At 55.7% G+C, this 17,650-nt stretch overlaps 2 protein-coding genes and 1 long non-coding RNA gene across 7 annotated transcripts; 1 reads left to right on the top strand and 2 right to left on the bottom strand.

Annotated features, from left to right (window-relative positions):
• Positions 1-385: 385 nt before the first annotated feature.
• Positions 386-2,006, bottom strand: LOC147217024 (guanine nucleotide-binding protein G(I)/G(S)/G(O) subunit gamma-12-like). 4 transcript variants are annotated; one of them, XM_086175354.1, is made up of 5 exons: positions 1,919-1,949; positions 1,700-1,804; positions 1,185-1,322; positions 985-1,097; positions 386-859 (listed from the first exon to the last, which is right to left on the bottom strand). In XM_086175354.1, the coding sequence occupies exons 2-5, from the start codon at positions 1,740-1,742 to the stop codon at positions 734-736; spliced, it is 420 nt and encodes a 139-aa protein (XP_086031480.1). In that variant the 5' UTR covers positions 1,743-1,804; positions 1,919-1,949; the 3' UTR covers positions 386-733. The 4 variants fall into 4 exon arrangements, with proteins under 4 accessions (XP_086031480.1, XP_086031479.1, XP_086031481.1 ...); XM_086175353.1 differs by lacking the exon at positions 1,919-1,949 and having other exon boundaries at positions 1,700-1,851; XM_086175355.1 differs by lacking the exon at positions 1,700-1,804 and having other exon boundaries at positions 985-1,322; positions 1,919-2,006.
• dhps (deoxyhypusine synthase) lies at positions 1,978-6,727 on the top strand. 2 transcript variants are annotated; one of them, XM_086175351.1, is made up of 10 exons: positions 1,978-2,137; positions 2,704-2,900; positions 3,078-3,242; positions 3,314-3,435; positions 3,871-3,967; positions 5,037-5,123; positions 5,209-5,314; positions 5,385-5,488; positions 5,686-5,811; positions 6,118-6,727. In XM_086175351.1, exons 2-10 carry the CDS (start codon positions 2,706-2,708, stop codon positions 6,211-6,213), a joined length of 1,098 nt encoding a protein of 365 aa, XP_086031477.1. In that variant the 5' UTR covers positions 1,978-2,137; positions 2,704-2,705; the 3' UTR covers positions 6,214-6,727. The 2 variants fall into 2 exon arrangements, with proteins under 2 accessions (XP_086031477.1, XP_086031478.1); XM_086175352.1 differs by having other exon boundaries at positions 1,980-2,137; positions 2,701-2,900.
• A 3,088-nt stretch (positions 6,728-9,815) lies between these two features.
• On the bottom strand, positions 9,816-15,010 carry LOC147217022 (uncharacterized). The gene is made up of 3 exons (XR_015109000.1): positions 14,720-15,010; positions 11,523-11,638; positions 9,816-10,468 (listed from the first exon to the last, which is right to left on the bottom strand). It is a non-coding gene; the product is annotated as an uncharacterized LOC147217022 (long non-coding RNA).
• Between the last annotated feature and the right edge of the window lie 2,640 nt (positions 15,011-17,650).

Genomic DNA, 17,650 nt, shown 5'->3' with positions numbered 1-17,650 from the left:
CATATAACGCACTCTTTGCGCCGTTGCCGATGCCGCGGCCTCGAGCTCCGGCTCTGCGCCGTTCGTCACGTCCTTGCCCTCCAGGTGCTCCTCCACTTTTGAAGGAGCGAGGGTTGCCTGATGTGCGGCAGGTAAATGCGGGGCAATGCGGAGGTTTAACAAGTAGACTGGGCTCGGTGTCGCCCGGCAACCACAGCAACCCCGACGTTTTGGATCCTTCCTGCAACCACAGCGCGTAGATGGGGTTTTAAGCTTCTTTTTTTTTTGAGACGAGACCATCTCTTCGTAAAAACGATTGCTGTCCGGGAAAAGAGACGAGTGAACTGAGGAATGGTCGTTATATACGCTTTTACGTGTTCACAGAAAACCAGGAGGCGACTCGGTATCAGGAGGGGAGAGATACTTTTATTACTTTATTACTTTGAGCAGAAAGTAAAACGGGTCCAACTGTAACGGCAGAGATCCCACAGGAGGGAAAGGCGTGTTTGCCACTATTCGGAGCTCCTCTTCACGCCTCCCTCAGGACCTTCTGCTCTCCACCAGACCTCAGTGCCGGAGGGGAACCTGCACCGTGCACTCACATTAATAACTAATAAACATCCGTCAGATTTCAAGGGGTTCTCGGGCCCCTCAAAGACGCTTGACGATCGAGACAGTCAGAAAAAGGACTGACGGGGTTAATAGCGGGTGCCGATCTGTGCACGGGAAGCCGGTGTCACGCCGCCCGTGGTCGTCATAGCAACACACACGTTTTCTTGTCCTTGAACGGGTTGGACGAGGCGGCGATGCCGGTGAGCAGAGGGTCGCTGCGCCTGTGGTCCTGACAGTACCGGACCAGGTCTGCTGCCGTCAGGGAGATCTGAAACAGAGGACAAGACGCATCCTGAGTGGCAGCCAAGATGCTCCTAGATGCCGTTCAGGACGGACACACACACACACACACACACACACACACACACACACACACACACACACCAGAGCTACCTTGATTCTCTCCATGCTCGCCTCTAGCCGAAGTTGCTGCAGCAGTTTTTGTGCCTGAACAACGTTGCTGCTGCTGCTGCTGCTGCTGCTCATCCTTCCCGACCCCACCTTTCCTGTGGAGCTTCAGCAGAAAGATTTAGAATCCTTCCAAGCCCGAAGGAGGAGAAGACACCCAGTGAAAGGACTTTACTGCATATGACCTGCGGTCTCGGGTCCAGTCGGGTGGATGAGTCTTTTCTGAGAAGCTCCTCGTCGTCCCTTTTCACCTGCAGCCCCCTTCAGTTCCCTGCTGGTGGGCCGTTCAAAGGCCCTGTGATGGGAAAGGTCACGGTCCACTCCTGCAAATGTCACAAACATCGGACGTCACCGGCGACGAACAGGTTGTTCCTCGAGGAGCTTGTTTTGTTCTAGCTCAAATACATAGGGAGAGTGTCCATCGGATCTTCGCGTCATCCGACGTCTACCGAGGCAAGCTGTTTGTCCATTGCTCCCCTCTTGAATTGTTAGTATTGTCTGCTTATTTAAACACAAAGTCAAGTCTGACATAAATGCATTTCACCAAATGAATCTGATCCAACTGCGGGATGCTGTTCATGGCACTCACTGAAAGGAGAGACGTTAAATCCCATCTCGCTCTCTCCTTACACCACCTGATAGACTTTTCCCTCTGCCCGGCGCTTTGCAATTATACTACATAATCAATGAACTCAATTACTTCCACGAATTGCTTGACAGATGACTCCGCAATGGAATGGCATCAATTGGCAGCGAAGCCTTTGCCCCTGGAAGGAGAGCCGGAGGCTCCGAGAGGAGCCTTTTTCTGGTTGACATATTGTGCACGTCATGCAGTGAGTAGAAGATCAGGAAGATCTAGGCAGAGGCCTTCCAGCAGGCTCCCAGCAGGTAGAGCAGCCTCGGTTCGCAGGTGGATCACCTGTCACACGTCAGTGGTGACGTCACGCCCGTTCGCAGAGGGACGTACAGCGCATGCGCGGACTTCGGTTTGGGCCGTCGCTGTTTCCGTAGTTGTCCATCATCGCCGACGCCTCAACGTTGTTTACAGGAATGCGGATCGATACGATCGCCTCCTCGTTAGTAGCGTGACAGATTGGCCGCGAACAACCACCTCCACCGTTCACCCGTTCACACAGAGGTACGTTCTTTCAGCGGCGTCCAGAAGCGGATCCCGGATAGCTTCTAGCTAACGTTGAGCTTCTAGCTTCTAGCTTTTAGCTACTAGCTTCTAGCTTCTAGCTTCTCGTCGGTGTCACACGTCTCTCCAGCAACAGGAATAATGTTTGCAATTGAATTCATTAACTGCACTCCGGAAAAGACTGGGCTTTGAATCTTACTGGAAGATGAACGTGAAATAAATGTGGAAGGGTCTCTGTTTCCATGCATGCGGACGCAGCGACCCCTCTGGCGGGGTGGAAGAAGCGTCCAGAGGGTCGAAGATGAGGACGAGGATGAAGATGAGGAGCGCTTTTAGTATCCGGATCTTTGTTCAGGCCGAAGCCTCTGAACCTTCGGTGTGATGCGGATGTGTGTGCGTGTGTGTTCTATCATTTTGTGTTTTTTCATTGTCTAAACCGGATGCGTGTGTGTGTTCTATCCTATGCTAAGCATAGATGTGTGTATTGGAGTATATTTTCTAAACAGTTGCCAGGAAATGTCTGCGTGGTGTGATCGGTCCCTTTCACACCTTGTGTTTTGCTGAAGAAATGGCCGGCCGCGCCCCCTCCGTCGCTCTGGAAGCCGTCCTCAAGCCCAGCTGCGAACTCCCGGCAGACATGCCGAAGATCCAGGGCTACGACTTCAACCAGGGTGTCGATCTCCAGGCTCTGCTGAAGTCCTATCTCACCACAGGCTTCCAAGCCAGCAGCTTCGGCCTGGCCGTCCAAGAGATTAACCGCATGGTGAGGAAACGGTGATTTTCTGCGGCATGCCGACGTTCTCTCTAGATTCGAGTGCGAGACGGATATAGATGTCGCTTCTCGAAGCCTCGTAGATCCGACGGCGAAGCGAACCGGGCTTCGAGCGGTCGACGTAGGCTTTCGACGCCAACGTAATGGTCCGCTCGTCACATCCCGCAGATAGAGAAGCGCCTGGAACCAGTTGAAATGGATGAAGAAAACGAGTCTGAAGAATCCCGTGGGTCTTCCCGCAGCAAGGGCTGCACCATCTTCCTGGGCTACACCTCCAACCTCATCAGCAGCGGGGTCCGGGAGAGCATCCGCTACTTGGCGGAACACAACATGGTGCGTGCGCCGTCGTAGGCGGGGAACATCCGGACAGCCGCTGGCTTTACCCGCTGTGTGCGCTCCGCCAGGTGGACGTGATCGTAACCACGGCCGGAGGCATCGAGGAGGACCTGATCAAGTGTCTGGCCCACACCTACCTGGGGGACTTCCACCTGTCGGGGAAAGAGCTCCGGCAGAGCGGCATCAACAGGTAGGCCCTGAAGTCGTCGCCGAGGCCCCGGAAAGACCGCCGCCGGGCCGCCGGGCCGCCGGGCCGCCGGGCTTTTACCTGAAACTGATTCCCGTCTGCAGCGGCGCTCATTTATCTTACTGCTCCATTTATGTTGCTGTTGTTATTTGTGTTGCTGCTTTCTTTGTGTTGTTTTTTGCTGGTGTTGCTGCTGCTTTTGATGCGTTTTTTTTGTTGCCGCTTTGTTGTTTGTTGCTCGTTCTGCCCTTATAGGGTGGGTTGTCGTTGCGTGCCGTCTGCTGTCCAAGTGTCTTATTCTTCTCTTCTGAAGCCCAAAGCTCCATGTTTACTGTTGGTTCTGCATGGATTCGGGACAATAGGGTTTCTTGATGAATCACTCCTCTGTCGGATGCCTGAAGTTGTTGATGGCGCTCTGTCCTCCTCGCCGCCCCGTAGGATCGGGAATCTGCTGGTGCCCAACGATAACTACTGTAAGTTTGAAGACTGGCTGATGCCCATCCTGGACCAGATGCTGCTGGAGCAGAACACCGAGGTGGGTCGGACCGCCTTCGGGACATTATTCGTCTCCTTATCCTCAAATATCGAGATCGGGCCTTTGGTGTAGTTTGAACTGCTTATGAGCAGCATTTATTGATGTATTCTGTCAGGAGTTGGTTGTCCCGCTGGTACGGTGGAGCTACCGGTTGGAGGTCCGCCACGTTCCGGAGCGCTGATAGGAAGCTGATGAGTCAGAGTGACGGCCGGTTTTACAGACATTTATATTTAATGGTGTTTACAGCTTTCTACGCTCTTCTTTACAAGCTTTTAAAGTACAACAGGCAGAATTCCATCCACCGCAGATTTTACTGTCCGCCTCCAAAACTGTTTCCAGAGTAAATTGATGCCAGAGGCAGCTGCTGTTTGGCATCTTAACAGCAGGACTGTGGAAACGCACACAAAAACTTTGCCAGAAGAAAACTAGGCGGTGAAGGAGGTGAACAATTTCAACTCCCGTCAGAGGTCGCGTCCGTCACGCTCTGCAGACGGCGGCGGCGACAGCAGCTCCTCCGGGAGCAGCCCCCCCGTCGGGTCGGTCATGAAGTGACAGGAGCCGCCGGACGGGCAAAGCCGGCGTCCGTGTCATCCCTGAGCGTCAGGTGGCGACAGAGGAGTCTGACGGGCCGTGAGCGGCGGACGTTCGGTCGAAGGACTCCAATTCTGCCGTTTGTTAACGTCGGCTCCCGGAGGGAATCTCAATGGATCACTGAAGTAGAACCCGTGCGGGTTTGTCCTGCACGTGAGGTCTCACGGACCGGGGCGGACGCGACAGAGACGCAGGGCCCGGACCTCCGGCCGTCCCCGCGGCGGTCGCTGCAGTACCTGACAAGCGTGATACCTTCTGCTCCCGCAGCCAGAGGATTTTTTTGGAATTTCACCGTATAGGGAAACTCATTTCTACACGGTACATGTGACAGGAAAGGCTCTGAATCTAGGAGGACCCGCGTTCATGACACGGACACTGCTGACGGGGCCTCGGCGACCTCGGGCCTCGTCAGGCCTCTCTGGGGCGGGAAGTGGTTTCGAAGCGCCGTCCGTAACCTCCGGCGGTTTTCCTGCTTCAGGGCACTCGTTGGACCCCCTCCAAAATGATCCATCGGCTCGGCAAAGAGATCAATAACACCGACTCGGTGTACTACTGGGCGTACAAGGTGAGTCCGCCGTGTGTTGCGTCTCCTTGTCAGAAGGTCAGCGGACTTGTTCCCCTTGTCCTCAGTCTGCTTCGCTGCGCTTCAGAACGACATCCCGGTGTTCAGCCCCGCTCTGACCGACGGCTCCCTGGGGGACATCATCTACTTCCACTCCTTCAAAAGCCCCGGCTTGATCCTGGACATCGTGGAAGGTACACACTGTGGAGCCGCCTCGGGAAGTTCTCACAAAGTCACGTCTCATCAATCCTGCCTTTGCGTCAGATATTCGCAGGCTGAACAGCCAGGCTGTGTTTGCCAAGAAGACCGGGATGATCATCTTGGGTGGAGGACTGGTCAAGCATCATGTCGCCAACGCTAACCTCATGGTACTCAACCTTCACCTTCCCTCACCTGCACACACCAGGTCTGGAACAACGTTCTGGAAGGTTGCAAAAGATCAGCCCATAACATCAAGTCACTGAAAAGGGTTGTAATAGACCTTTGACACACACACACACACACACACACACACACACACACACACACACGTGGTTCACTGTCAGGTATTGTCCGTGTCTTCCAGAGGAACGGCGCTGACTTCTCTGTGTTCGTGAACACGGGTCAGGAGTTTGACGGCTCCGACTCGGGGGCCAGACCCGACGAGGCCGTATCCTGGGGAAAAATCCGCACGGATGCCAAACCCGTCAAGGTACCGTGTAAACGTTGTCTCTTCTGGGCTGTCCTCGGTGCTCTGACGCCTGTCCACGCCCTCCCAGATATCAGGTGTGTGTTTGCTTTCGCCTGGAAACGAGACGTTCCAGGCGGTCGTCCGACACTTCCGCCGAGGACGGACGCCGGCCCGCCAACTCGCGGATCTTTGTGTCTGAGCGCGCCGCCTCCCGCCGGCCACTAGGTGGCGACGTCCGTCCCTCGGCCGGCGGCTGCGAACGAGAAGCGGACGGGCTTCGCTCCACGCCAACTGCGGCTGACACTCACGCCTGTGCTCCTGTCTTAGGTGTACGCTGACGCCTCCCTGGTCTTCCCCCTGATTGTGGCCCAGACCTTCGCTCTCCACGCCGACCGGCTGGCCGCCGGCAGGAAGGCGGACTGAGCGGCCGGCCGCTCCGGACCCCGGGCCTTTTCCCCGCCTTCGCCCGACTCATAGACCTTTTACCCCCGGCGTTCCCCGAAGCAGCGGCCCCTCACCTGGGACATCGGTCCCGGCGCCGCCCCGAGCCCACCGGGGACCGCAGCTCGCTTCTACAGCAACATCCACCTGTTAGGACACGCTACTTCTCTCTCGAGCAGATAGCTGGAATAGCATGGCAGCATGCTATAGCACGTACCGGAGAGAGAGTGCTTGTGTGCGTGTGTGTGTGTGTGTGCGTGCGCCTGTGGGCTTGCATCGGTGAGGGTAATTACACACTCTTCAGGAAATGTTATCCGGCCTCGTGAGGAAGGAAGGACTCTGTCCTTCATTGACTTCATATCGGAGCTGTTCCAGCAGACCTCGGTGTCCTCCGGGCCGGCTCAGGGTTCCAGCGGGTTCCTTCAGAAGACGCTTTGCTTCTCTGTTCTCTGTTCGTTCCTGCCATGTTTAAGGAAATAAAGTGTCCCTGGAGAAACAGTGGCTCGAATATCCTACGTGAAGATTGGATGAAGTTTGTCAACCTGAGTCACATTTGAGGCAACCTAGAAAACTGAAACAATTTAAAAAAACTTGAGCTTTCTGCAGGTCGGAATCGGTCTCCATGGACTCGGGGGTCTTATGACAGGCGTCAGAGATGGGCTTTGTCCACGGTGACACACACGCACACACACACACACACACACACACACACACACCTCGCGGTGTCTCTTGCAGCCCCCTGAGACACGGGTCTTCTCATCTACATTCACTCCTTTGCTGCTCCTTGGCCGGTGCCCCCGTCCCTGGAGGTCGGTGTTTGGTTGGAGTTGCTCCTCTGGAGCTTCCCCTCTGGGACTTTTCTCATGAGATGACCGGAGATGGTCAGGCGCCATCTCTCTCGTCATGAGATGACCTGACTGCTTTCATCACATTCAAAATGGCTACCGGCGCCGGGCCGCGCCGAGGAGCGAGGGGTGTCTGTCTAGATCAAGGGAGCGGTAGCTGTGTCTTCACAGCGTCTGGTGGCACCGTCACCGGCCGTGGTCTCCACCCAGGCCACGTGCACGCCCCTCGGGCCATGTGCACACAAGTCTCCCGGCCGATGAATCATCCTCGTAATGTGGTAACAATGATGAAGACGTTTCCCGAGTCCCGCGGCCCCTGCTGTGGCAGCGCCTGCTTCCTGTGCCTAATCAGGGTTCCTGTCTCCTCCTCTGGCCTCTGCTGGAGAAACATCTCAGCCTCGCAGGCTGGAAGCCGTCCGCCGACAATCTGGCGGCCTGTTTTTCCCCGCTTCTGTTGAGTGAGTCTGACGGGGAAAACTGACCTTTTTGTTTTTTGGAAGCAGGAGTGGAAGAGTGGAATTGGAACAGGGATAAGGTCAGCTTTCCCAAACCCTTAGCCCTGTGTGTGTGTGTGTGTGTGTGTGTGTGTGTGTGTGTCTCACTCTCACACACACTTCATAACAGTGATCTGTTCCTGTTCGGGCACACACTGCGTTTCCACTCTGTCCTTGTTGTGCGTCCGACCTGGCGGCTTCAGGCCTGCTGTGTGAGCCGCAGCTTCCAGACCCTCGGCCTGCGGGAACACGTCTGAGGAACCTCTGAGCTTGTAGATCTATTGGTGGAACGTCGTCGCAGGTCCTCGCTCTGACTCAGCCTTCTGCTCCGGAGACTTGGATTCACGTCGAAGCAGCCCGCCTTGTGAGAGAGGCTGGGGAGTGTATTGTGTCTCAGCAACAGGAAGGCTGTGTGTGTGTGTGCGCGCACTCCTATGAGCTGTAGTCACGCTATGATAATATTGTGTGGCGTGTGCACAGAGCAGACAGTGTCCCCCTCTGAACAATCGGCGCCCTGTGCGACGGCCGGCACGCCAGTCACAACGGCTACCGCGTCTTCTGTTCTTTCTCCTCCTCCTTCCCTTCTTTTCCCTCCTACTTGTCCTGATCTGCAGCTCCCTTTCTCCTCCTTCATGGTGACATTCACAGGACCAGACTGAGGGGAGAAGAGAGCTGACCTGCCGACCATCTGCAGGGTGCGGCCGGCGAGAGGGAGGGACAGGAAGGGTGGGATGGAGGGAGGAGGGATGGCCGACAGCCCGGGCGTGTCTACCTTTCCCCGTGGAATCAGATCGGCGGCGGTCCTGCGACTGGAGGTTCAAGTCCCTCTGCGTCCGCCGCTTATCTCCGCCTCTGTTTACCTGTTATGTTGCCATGGCGACCCCCGCCCGTGCCAGCCCGTCGGCCGGCCCGCGTGGGAAGGGCAGGTGAGGCGGCGCGAGCGCGTGGGTGGAACGAGGAGGGACGAAAGACACGGACACAGTGGGGAGGGGCCGCCACGGACGGACGGACGGACGGACGTCTGTCACCACGGTGACGAGTGGAAAGCCGAGAAACAGGAAGTCGTCTGCCGCGCTGAACCGGCAGCTCCTCTTCTAACGCAGCCGCTTGATAGCCCACTGTCACTGTTGCTGTGGCAACCGGGCAGCGAGACAAACATCCGGCTGCAGCAGAAGTGTGTGTGTGTGTGTGTGTGTGTGAATGAAGGAGAACAGAAGATTTTTGGAAATGAACTCTGACACCAGTGAGAAGATCAGTTCTTCTCCAGCCCTCGGAGGTCTTATAGATCCCCTGTTTGTGGAGGGAATCCCAGAGAAGATTAACCCTATGGGTTCCCTGTGTGTGTGTGTGTGTGTGTGTGTGTGTGTGTGTGTGTGTGTGTGTGTGTGTGTGTGTGTGTGTGTGTGTGTGTGTGTGTGTGTCCTGGCCTTTAGGTCACAGGACAGGGTGTATTTGGGACCGTAGCTGGTCAAAGGCCGGGAACCTGTGGCCCTCCTCCTCTAGACCTGTGCTCTGGGTTCTGTCCAACATCTGGACCAGCAGCTCCTCTTCTCATGGACTTTGATGGACTTTATTCATCGAAGTCATTAAAACCAACGATGGTTTCTGTAAGTGGTCGGAGCTTGAGGCTGAAACACGAAGAACGATGACATTTACTTTCCAGTCAGGCTGACGTGGACGTCCCTCTGACCTTCGGGGCCTCTGCGCTGATCATCTCCTTCGAGTTTCTCCCTGAGATGATGGAAACGGTCCCATGTGGGCGAATCGCAGCCGGGCGAGTCGAAATCCGCAGGTTAAACTCCTGTGGACTGCCAGGAGTAATAGTGCTAGAAGTAATAGAAGTGCCGAGAAGCCTGCTGTAGTCAGAGAGATGTCTGAGTGGCAGGAGGTCGGTCTTCTCTCTGCTCAGCGGCTCCACGTGGCCTCCAGAGGTGGACGTGAGTGTCATCCATCCATCCATCCATCCATCCATCCATCCATCCATCCATCCATCCATCCATCCATCCACTCATTTATCATTGGAGCATCAGGAGTTACAGGAAGGCTCTTTGCCGGCGGTGGCCGCGGGGAGGACGCTCACAAGAGGAGGAGAAGGAAACGGCAAAGGATCTCAGGAGGTTTTGAAGGATCAGCAGATTGTCCGCTCCAGAACTTTATGGGATTTCCTTCCCGATCTCAGGAGGAGAAGGATGAAGAATGAGGTGTCACAGAAAGGAATCCACGGAACGGACTCTCAGAGCTTTGGTGCGATTGCTTTATTTTTTTACAGGAAACACAAAAACACACCTCATCAAATGGGAGCTCCAGAACCAGAGGACCTTCACCATGTTCTACTGCTGTCAGGAACCCTCAGGCACAACAGGCAGCTGTGCTGAGCATTTCTTTTGTGTGTGTGTGTGTGTGTGTGTGTGTGTGTGTGTGTGTGTGTGTGCGCGTGTGTGTGTGTGTGTGTGCATGTGTGCATTTGTGCGTGCATGTGTGTGTATAAGTGAGACCAGTCCCCTGTTCCTGCTGAACTGAGCCAGCCGACGTCACACACTGATTATCAGCACAGCAGGCACAGGAGACTGACCCAGCGTGGGGGGGCGGATAGAGGTGATTATATGCGTGCACACACACACACACAGCGGCCGCACATAGAGGCGTGTTGTGGCCCGATGGCGCTCTGACGGCGTTCCCCGCCTGCAGACCTGAGCGGCACCGGTTGGCCAATGAGCTGGCTGACATTTAGCTGCTCTCCTGTCATTGGTCAGGAGGCCGTCGTCCGGCTCCCCGGGGCGAGTCCACGTCTCCTCGGACGACTTCGGTCCCGAACGGTCCAACCATCTCCAGGAGATCAGGACCAACCCCCCCGTCCACAGGGTGGACTGCAGCGCAGGCTTCGATAAGAATTCTTAGCTTTGCACACACACACACACACACACACACACACACACACACACAGGCCAAACACCTCAGTTGCTTCAAGGTCTCAACATACGCAGAGCTTCCACTGATGGAAAACATTTACCAACTATCTTCATCTTCATCTCACAAGTCCGTCTGTTGGACTCAAGATGTTTGCGACTGCGGTCCATCTTCCCCGTGACTTGGAGACCTTCTGAACTTTTCTCTCCTCTGAGCTTCAACCTCCACCTTCTGCCCCCCCGCAGGCTGCAAGGCTGCAGCCCTGTGGCGGCAGAACTTAACCACTGTGAACATGGCGGACACTCACTGCTCACATGTGGGTTAAGTCCTGCTGCCGCACAGCCAGGCCTCAGGTGTGTGTGTGTGTGTGTGTGTGTGTGTGTGTGTGTGCGGTTGGAGAAGGATGGAGAAGGAGCTGCGTTCTCCATGTCAACCATTGGAAATCCCTGGCAATGTGATTCGTTGAGGGAAAGAAATCACTCTGCCAGGAATCCCCCTGGTCACCACAGCTGTGAGGAGCTCGTCTTCCTCCTTCTTCTCCTCCACCTTCCTTTTCTTCCTCCTCCTCCTGTTCTTGCTGCTCCTCTTCCAGGTGCGCCTCAGAAGCAGCGTACCTGTGTCTGAAGGCCTCGCCGCCCCGTTCTGGAGAGCACCGCTTCCCCTGCGGCCGCGCTGCCGGAGTGAAGAACTTTTTTAGATGTTCGCTGTCATCCTGGAGGACATCTCTGATTCCTCCAACCTGAGCCGGACATGTCCGGACAGGAGGCGTTTAGATGATCGAACCTGGTCCCACAGACGGAATCCACCACGACCCGCTTTGAAGAGGTTTCTTCTTCTCACGTGGATGAGAAGCTGGACCCGGAGAAGGTACGGGCCGCCTCTGAGAAGGTTCGTGTCCTAAAGAGTTTGTGCCGTCCGCTGCCCCCGAGCAGCAGGGTTTGTCCTCTGCCTGCTCCCAGGATGGATCTACTTCTCAGATACTTCCTATGAAACGCCTCCTGCCAAATCCCACCCAGAACGACCTCCTGACCGAAGCTTCACTCACCAAGCTGTGGTCTTCCTCCAGGCCGTGGTCTTCCTCCAGGCCGTGTTCTTCCTCCAGACTGGCGTTCAATGACCTCAAACCGGAGACGCTCAGAGTGCAAAGTGAGTCTTTTCCATCTGAGAAGAAACGACAAAGTCAGAGTTTCCACCGGCTTTTTTCTTCCGATGCAAACGTTCTTCCTCTCCATCGAGACATCAGTGAAGAAGACCCTCTGAGCCAGACCGTATCTGGTTGCGGACAATGGATTGGACGATGTGGTGGGAGGAGGCGAACCGAGGACACAGGGAGAGAAGCAGAAGGTCTAGACTGAGGTTATCTGTGGAGTTGTGGAAGCTCCCGTGATTCGTCCGGTTCTGCCAAGTGTGGAGAACAAGGGGAAGAAGTTTGGTTTCTGGTGGGACTTCCTTCGTCAGTAAATCCAGCGTTGTCCGGTAGAGTGGAAGGTCCCGACAGCTCCGTCACACACGGCCTCCGCCTGAGGTCCCGTCGGAGGCGGAGCTCCGTCCCGAAGGTGTCCTTCACCTTCTCGTCTGGCAGAACTTCTCCTCCTCGCCAAAACCTGCGGCCGAGCGTCTCCGGCCTCGTTTTTTCCTCGCCGTGGAATCGCGCCATTCCGGTCGACTCTTGTCGTCCAACAGCTCAAAGGATCACCTGCGGGATCTCCGCCGCCGATCCTCTGCAGGGAGGATCATAAGGTGGAGTTTGGACCGCTCGGCCTGTCCCAGCCTTCTCCTGGAGTCTCCTGTGTCGTGTGGGCAGACTGTGCTCCTCCTCGGTGGTGGAGCTCCACGTCGACGTGTCCGCAGGCTGGTTCCTCCCCTCCGTCTCTGCCATTTGCTCAAGGGCACCCGGTTAAATGGAAAAGCCTCTGTTGAGACAGCTGGATCTCAAGCCCTTGTTGTTTCAACACATATCTCCTCTCGTCTGCACACGCACACACACACACACACACACACACACACACACACACACACACACACATACAGACGCACACACGCACACACATACACACACAAACACACAGACACACACCGTCAGTAAACAGAGGGTCATGTGGGCCGGCTGCTGGAGAACCGGCGGTGTGTGAGCCGGGCCCCAGACCCTCCCATAAACCAGAAATAGCACAAATACACTCTGATGTGACCTCATTCACACCTCCAGGCTGTGAGCGCACACACACACACACACACACACACACACACTCCCTCTGGCCCTGAGGACCAACCCTGTGCCCGAATCCAGGGGTTCCAGTCCTTGAGTCACCTTCTCCCTGAGGCGGCTCGCTGGCGGTGCCTTGGATCAGAGTGTCCTTTGCAGCCCCAGAGGACGTCTGTGGCCAGAGCCGTGGAATCCTCCACGCCAGGAGACGCTCGGCGGAGGAAGGTTCGTCAGACGTACATGGAGAAAACCTCATGTTAGAGCCTCCAACATCTGACCCAGCTTGATTTACAAAGTCAGTCTCTCCAAATACATTCTGATTTCAAAAGACACACACACACACACACACACACACACACAAATCTTTGATCCCACACACCTTAAGTGGTACCACACCCTGGCCTGCTGCCACCCAGACTGTGTATGTGTGTATGTGTGTGTGTGTGTGTGTGTGTGTGTGTGTGTGTGTGTGTGTGTGTGTGTGTGTGTGTGTGTGTGTGTGTCTGTGTGTGTGTGTGTGCGCGCGCGCGCGCGCCCACATGAGTCACGTCATATTTGTTCCATGCCGCGTGTGAGCACGCCTTTTGGGTCGAGCCGAGACCTTCGGGCGGCTGGGAAGAAGGACCGGAGCTCCGCGGAGCAGGTCCTGCGTCTCTGGAGTCTGGAAGGAGGAAGGCTGACCCGGAACCGCTGGAACCCTCCGGGGATCCGTGAAGCCACGAGCTCCGGCTCGGGACGGCAGAGGAGCTCAGAGCCTCTCCGGGCCTCTGGAAGAACCTCAGCGGAGGAGAACCGGCGTGTAACCCAATCCCCCGGCGAGCTCCTCCGCCCTCCGCAGCCTGTAGTTAGCACGCGGCGGCTCCACCGCACATGCCCAGATGGAAGCGGAGACTGCGCCCAGCCGCGCACGTGCACGCGCACTAACACACACATTTATTCCACTACGCCATGATTTCCTGAGCCCGTGCCCAATCCCGAGACGCCACCGGGCACCGCTCGCTCCGCCAATCTTCTCCTCCTCCTTCTTCTTCTTCTGCCCCTTTCCTTCGTCCGTTCGCTCGTAGCCTCTCAAACGCCGGCCACCTCGGCGTCTCCTCGGTCCAGACCCCCTCCTCCGCCGCCACTCTCTCTGGTCCAAAAGTTCTCAAAAGTCTCAAACTATCTCCCTGTCCTTCACCTACGCATCGATGTCCACATTCTTCGTCGTCATGTTGAGGACCTTGTTCTTCTTCCGCCGAGGGGAGCGAGAAGGATTCCCTTCCTTTCATGGAGGTCTGGACCTCGCAGACGCTCGGCCACGGAACAATGAGAGGAATGTTTGAGCTCCGGACGCCGCCGCCACCGCTCCACCATCTTCTCTCAAGAGCTCAGGGCTGCCAGCAGCATGTCAGCCAGAGGCATGGCGTGTGAAAGACATGTACACTCACACACTCACACACACACACACAAACGTACAGGAAGGTAGGCAGCTAATTACGCAGCCAGTCATTTAGCTGGGCGGAGGCCTGATCTTCAAGTCAGAGAACAAGAACCTTCCCGTTCAGACAAGCTTCCTGGAGCAGGTCCACAAGGACAGACCTCAGGCCACAACTTCAGCTCCAACACTGTCCTCCTTTTCGAATGGCAGTTCCTCACACGGGGGTGAAGGTCTGTCCTGATCTACTGGTCTGAGAGCAGAGGCTCAAATAGAACTGGAGGCAGAAGAGAAGGGGAGAGAAGAGAAGAGAAGAGAAGAGAAGAGAAGAGAAGAGAAGAGAAGAGAAGAGAAGAGAAGAGAAGAGAAGAGAAAAGGAAGAGAAAAGGAAGAGAAGAGAAGAGAAGAGAAGAGAAGAGAAGAGAAGAGAAGAGAAGAGAAAAGGAAGAGAAGAGAAAAGGAAGAGAAGAGAAGAGAAGAGAAGAGAAGAGAAGAGAAGAGAAGAGAAGAGAAGAGAAGAGAAGAGAAGAGAAGAGAAGAGAAAAGTTCAGGCGTGAGGAGCAGAGGTGAAGTCAAGGAGGAGTGAAGAAAGAGAGAAGCCTCCTCAGAGGACACGTTCACCCACCAGAGGAAATGATCTGCTCCTCCCGCTCCTCTCAAAGCTCTCCGTGGTCTTTGGGGTCCAAGTTGAACTTCACGGTGGCCGTCCCTCCTCCTCCTTCTCCTCCTCCTCCTTCTCCTCCTCCCTTTGTCTCCCCCGCTCTGCCTCTCCTCGGCCGCTCAGACGAGTGTGTGAACAGGAGTGTGTCTGGGAGCCAGACAGGGTGAGAGTAGGCTGGGGGGCGGAGCCAGCCGGCCTGGGGATTCCTTTATGACCATGTCACAGAAGAGGAGCCTCCCTCCCTCCCCTTTTCCCTCCCTCCCTCCACCCCCCCTGTTTGGCCGGGAGGGGCGGGGGGGGGGGGGGGGGGGGCTAATTAGCCGCACAGTTGTTAATAACCAGCGAAGCTGCTGGAGTCTGTCTGCAAGAAGCAGACGGAGCTAAGAAGGGGATGTTCTGGAGCAGGACATCCATCAGAGAAGCTCTGAGAAAATGAACCATGACCTCGACCTCGGTGGATGGAGAGTTTCCGACTTGATATGAAAACATAACTCACGTTTACACACACACACACACACACACACACACAGAAAGTCAACTCAGGTGTTTGGGTTCACATGTTGTTACACACAACACTGATATTTACACTTCCTCACTGGAGTGTGAGCTGATGTCCTCCAAGGACCAGGTGGACAGCTTGGAGAAGAGCTGCTCTTTCAGACAGGGGAAAGTCTCGAATGGTTCCTCCAGCCCAGTCGAACCGTCAGAGGTTCAGGTCCTAAGAGGACGGAGGAGAAGAATCCACAGGGGATCTCCAAGAGCCTCTTCGACCACGACATCAAGAGTGAAGAGAGAGAGAGAAAGGTTTTTATGACAGTTCAGTCTGGTCTGTGATCTACACCTGTCAACCACACACACACTTACACGCACACACACACACACACACACACACACACAGGCACAGGGACACTAACATGAGCTTCTGAGAGGCACTATTAGAGGCTTTACGACTTCCCTTGTAGCCTTTGTGTGTTTGTGTGTGTTTGAGATCAGACCCGCGCAGACAGCCACGCCCCTGCAAGTGAACGGACGTCACACATTCCACACAGGCGTACACACACACACACACACAAACACACACATGCAGACACACTAATGTGTCTCTTAGCAACACAAGAATGGGAGTGCGAGGAAACAACACTGCCAGTAACACACAGCAGATCTTCAGACGGGACGTGGATGTGTGTGCGGAGCTCCGTTTCTATGTGGTCTTCAGACGTGCACGGCAGCGGATGAATGCGCACTCTGTCTGCCGCCATCTTTGAATGTCTGCCTGGCTTTCCTCCGCCGTCGGGGTTGGTGGTCGTCTTTCTTGCTGGCCGTCTGTTCCATAAAGGACTTTCTTTCTTCTCTGTGGTCAGAGCCTTCTGCTCGCCATGCAGACCAGACCCTAACCCTGCCCCTAACCCTAACCCTAACCCTAACCCTAACCCTAACCCTAACCCTAACCCTAAACCTGTCCCTAGCCCTAACCCTAACCCAAACCCTAACCCTACCCCAGAGCCTACTGCTTGCCATGCAGACCCTAACCCTAACCCTAACTCTAACTCTAACCCTAACTCTAACCCTAACCCTAACCCTAACCCTGACCCTGACCCTAACCCTAACCCTAACCCTAACCCTAACTCTAACCCAACCCTAACCCTGACCCTTAGCCCCCGTCCCTTGTGGGGGACAATTAGCACTTTCTGCGCCGCAGATGCCTCAGGTGACACATCGTGGACAGGAAGTGGAAATGGCTGGTATAGTCCAGATGGTTGGACTGTCCAGGGGCTTCAGACCGGGACCACGGCTTCGGGCCACATTTTCGGGCCAGGCCCAGACGGATCCGGTCAAACCTCAGAAGAAAATGTAAAGTGGGAGGCGACCGTTCCGAGGTTGCCATCTCCCCGGGAGCGGCTCCGGAGCCGGTTGGAGGCCCGGTCCGGAGCTCGACCTGCAGCGGCACCGGAGCTCAGTGTTCGCAGCCCTTCCTGCCGGCGGTGGGCGTGGTGGCATTTGGAAAATGGAGCTGAAAGCCAGCTCTGTGCCTCTGCTCCCCGAGGCCTCTGTCCTTTAACACTCTGAAATACTATCAGTCTCATGAAAAGCTGATATGGAGGCATCTCTGCAGACCCTCCCCAAGTGTGTGTGTGTGTGTGTGTGTGTGTGCGTGCGTGTCTGTGTGTGTGTGTGTGTGTGTGTGTGTGTGTGTGTGTGTGCTTGTCTGTGTGTCTGTGTGTGTGTGTATGTGTGTGCATGCGTGCGTGTGTGTGAGTATGTGATTGTGTGTGTGTGTGTGTGTGTGTGTGTGTGTGTGTATGTGTGTGAGTCCAGAAAGAAGACGGTGACAGTCAGGCCAGTGTCTGTGTTTGCATTGCAAAGTGTGTATGGACGTGCTCGCATGTGTCGTTAACCCTTTAACCGCTTCAACGATCTCCTGGTTTACCAAACCGCCTGGTCAAGAACGTCAGAGGTTTTCCACCTCATGAATCACCTCCAAAGACCTTCTGTGATGATTGTCTTATCTGCTCAGGCTCCCGTCCACGCGGGGTTGCGCACGTGGTTTCCACGTTAATAGGAGTAGGCGTGATCGCTGTGTCCTGCCCGTCGGTGCGTGTCAGCGGGTCACACGGGATCTATCCTCGCAGTGACCATCTTAGACGGTGACTCAGACAACGCTGAGGGACTCTAGTCCAGGCCACAGGCTCTGGGAAAAAGGAATCATCTTCCGTGGTTGCCATGGCGTCAGATGGAATTATGCAGCAGGCGGCGGAAAATGGTTTGGAGCGCGGAGGAGGTGGAGGAGACGTAGGAGATGCTGGAGCGGCGGAGAGCGAGCCGCGAGCCGGCTGATCCTCGGGAGAAGGAACCAGCCCGACCTCGCTTCCGCGGACCTTCTCGGGGTCGGTCAGC

Source organism: Fistularia commersonii, chromosome 28, assembly GCF_037954325.1.
Source record: "Fistularia commersonii isolate RoL2024-O1a breed Wild chromosome 28, RoL_Fcom_v1.0, whole genome shotgun sequence".
Lineage (NCBI taxonomy): Eukaryota > Metazoa > Chordata > Actinopteri > Syngnathiformes > Fistulariidae > Fistularia > Fistularia commersonii.
The sequence above is the reverse complement of the archived record's forward strand: the minus strand, read 5'-3'. Positions and strand labels throughout refer to the sequence as shown.

Bases quoted from the DNA above. Each gene is read 5' to 3' on its own strand.
- LOC147217024 (XM_086175353.1), bottom strand. From the start codon at position 1,829: ATGACGTGCACAATATGTCAACCAGAAAAAGGCTCCTCTCGGAGCCTC. The intron at 1,323-1,699 runs GTAATTGAGTTC...TGACATTTGCAG, and splicing joins CTGTCAAGCAATTCGTGGAA to GAGTGGACCGTGACCTTTCC. The intron at 860-984 runs GTAGCTCTGGTG...CCTCTGTTTCAG, and splicing joins CGAGCATGGAGAGAATCAAG to ATCTCCCTGACGGCAGCAGA.
- dhps (XM_086175351.1), top strand. From the start codon at position 2,706: ATGGCCGGCCGCGCCCCCTCCGTCGCTCTGGAAGCCGTCCTCAAGCCC. The intron at 5,315-5,384 runs GTACACACTGTG...CCTTTGCGTCAG, and splicing joins GATCCTGGACATCGTGGAAG to ATATTCGCAGGCTGAACAGC. The intron at 5,489-5,685 runs GTACTCAACCTT...CGTGTCTTCCAG, and splicing joins TCGCCAACGCTAACCTCATG to AGGAACGGCGCTGACTTCTC.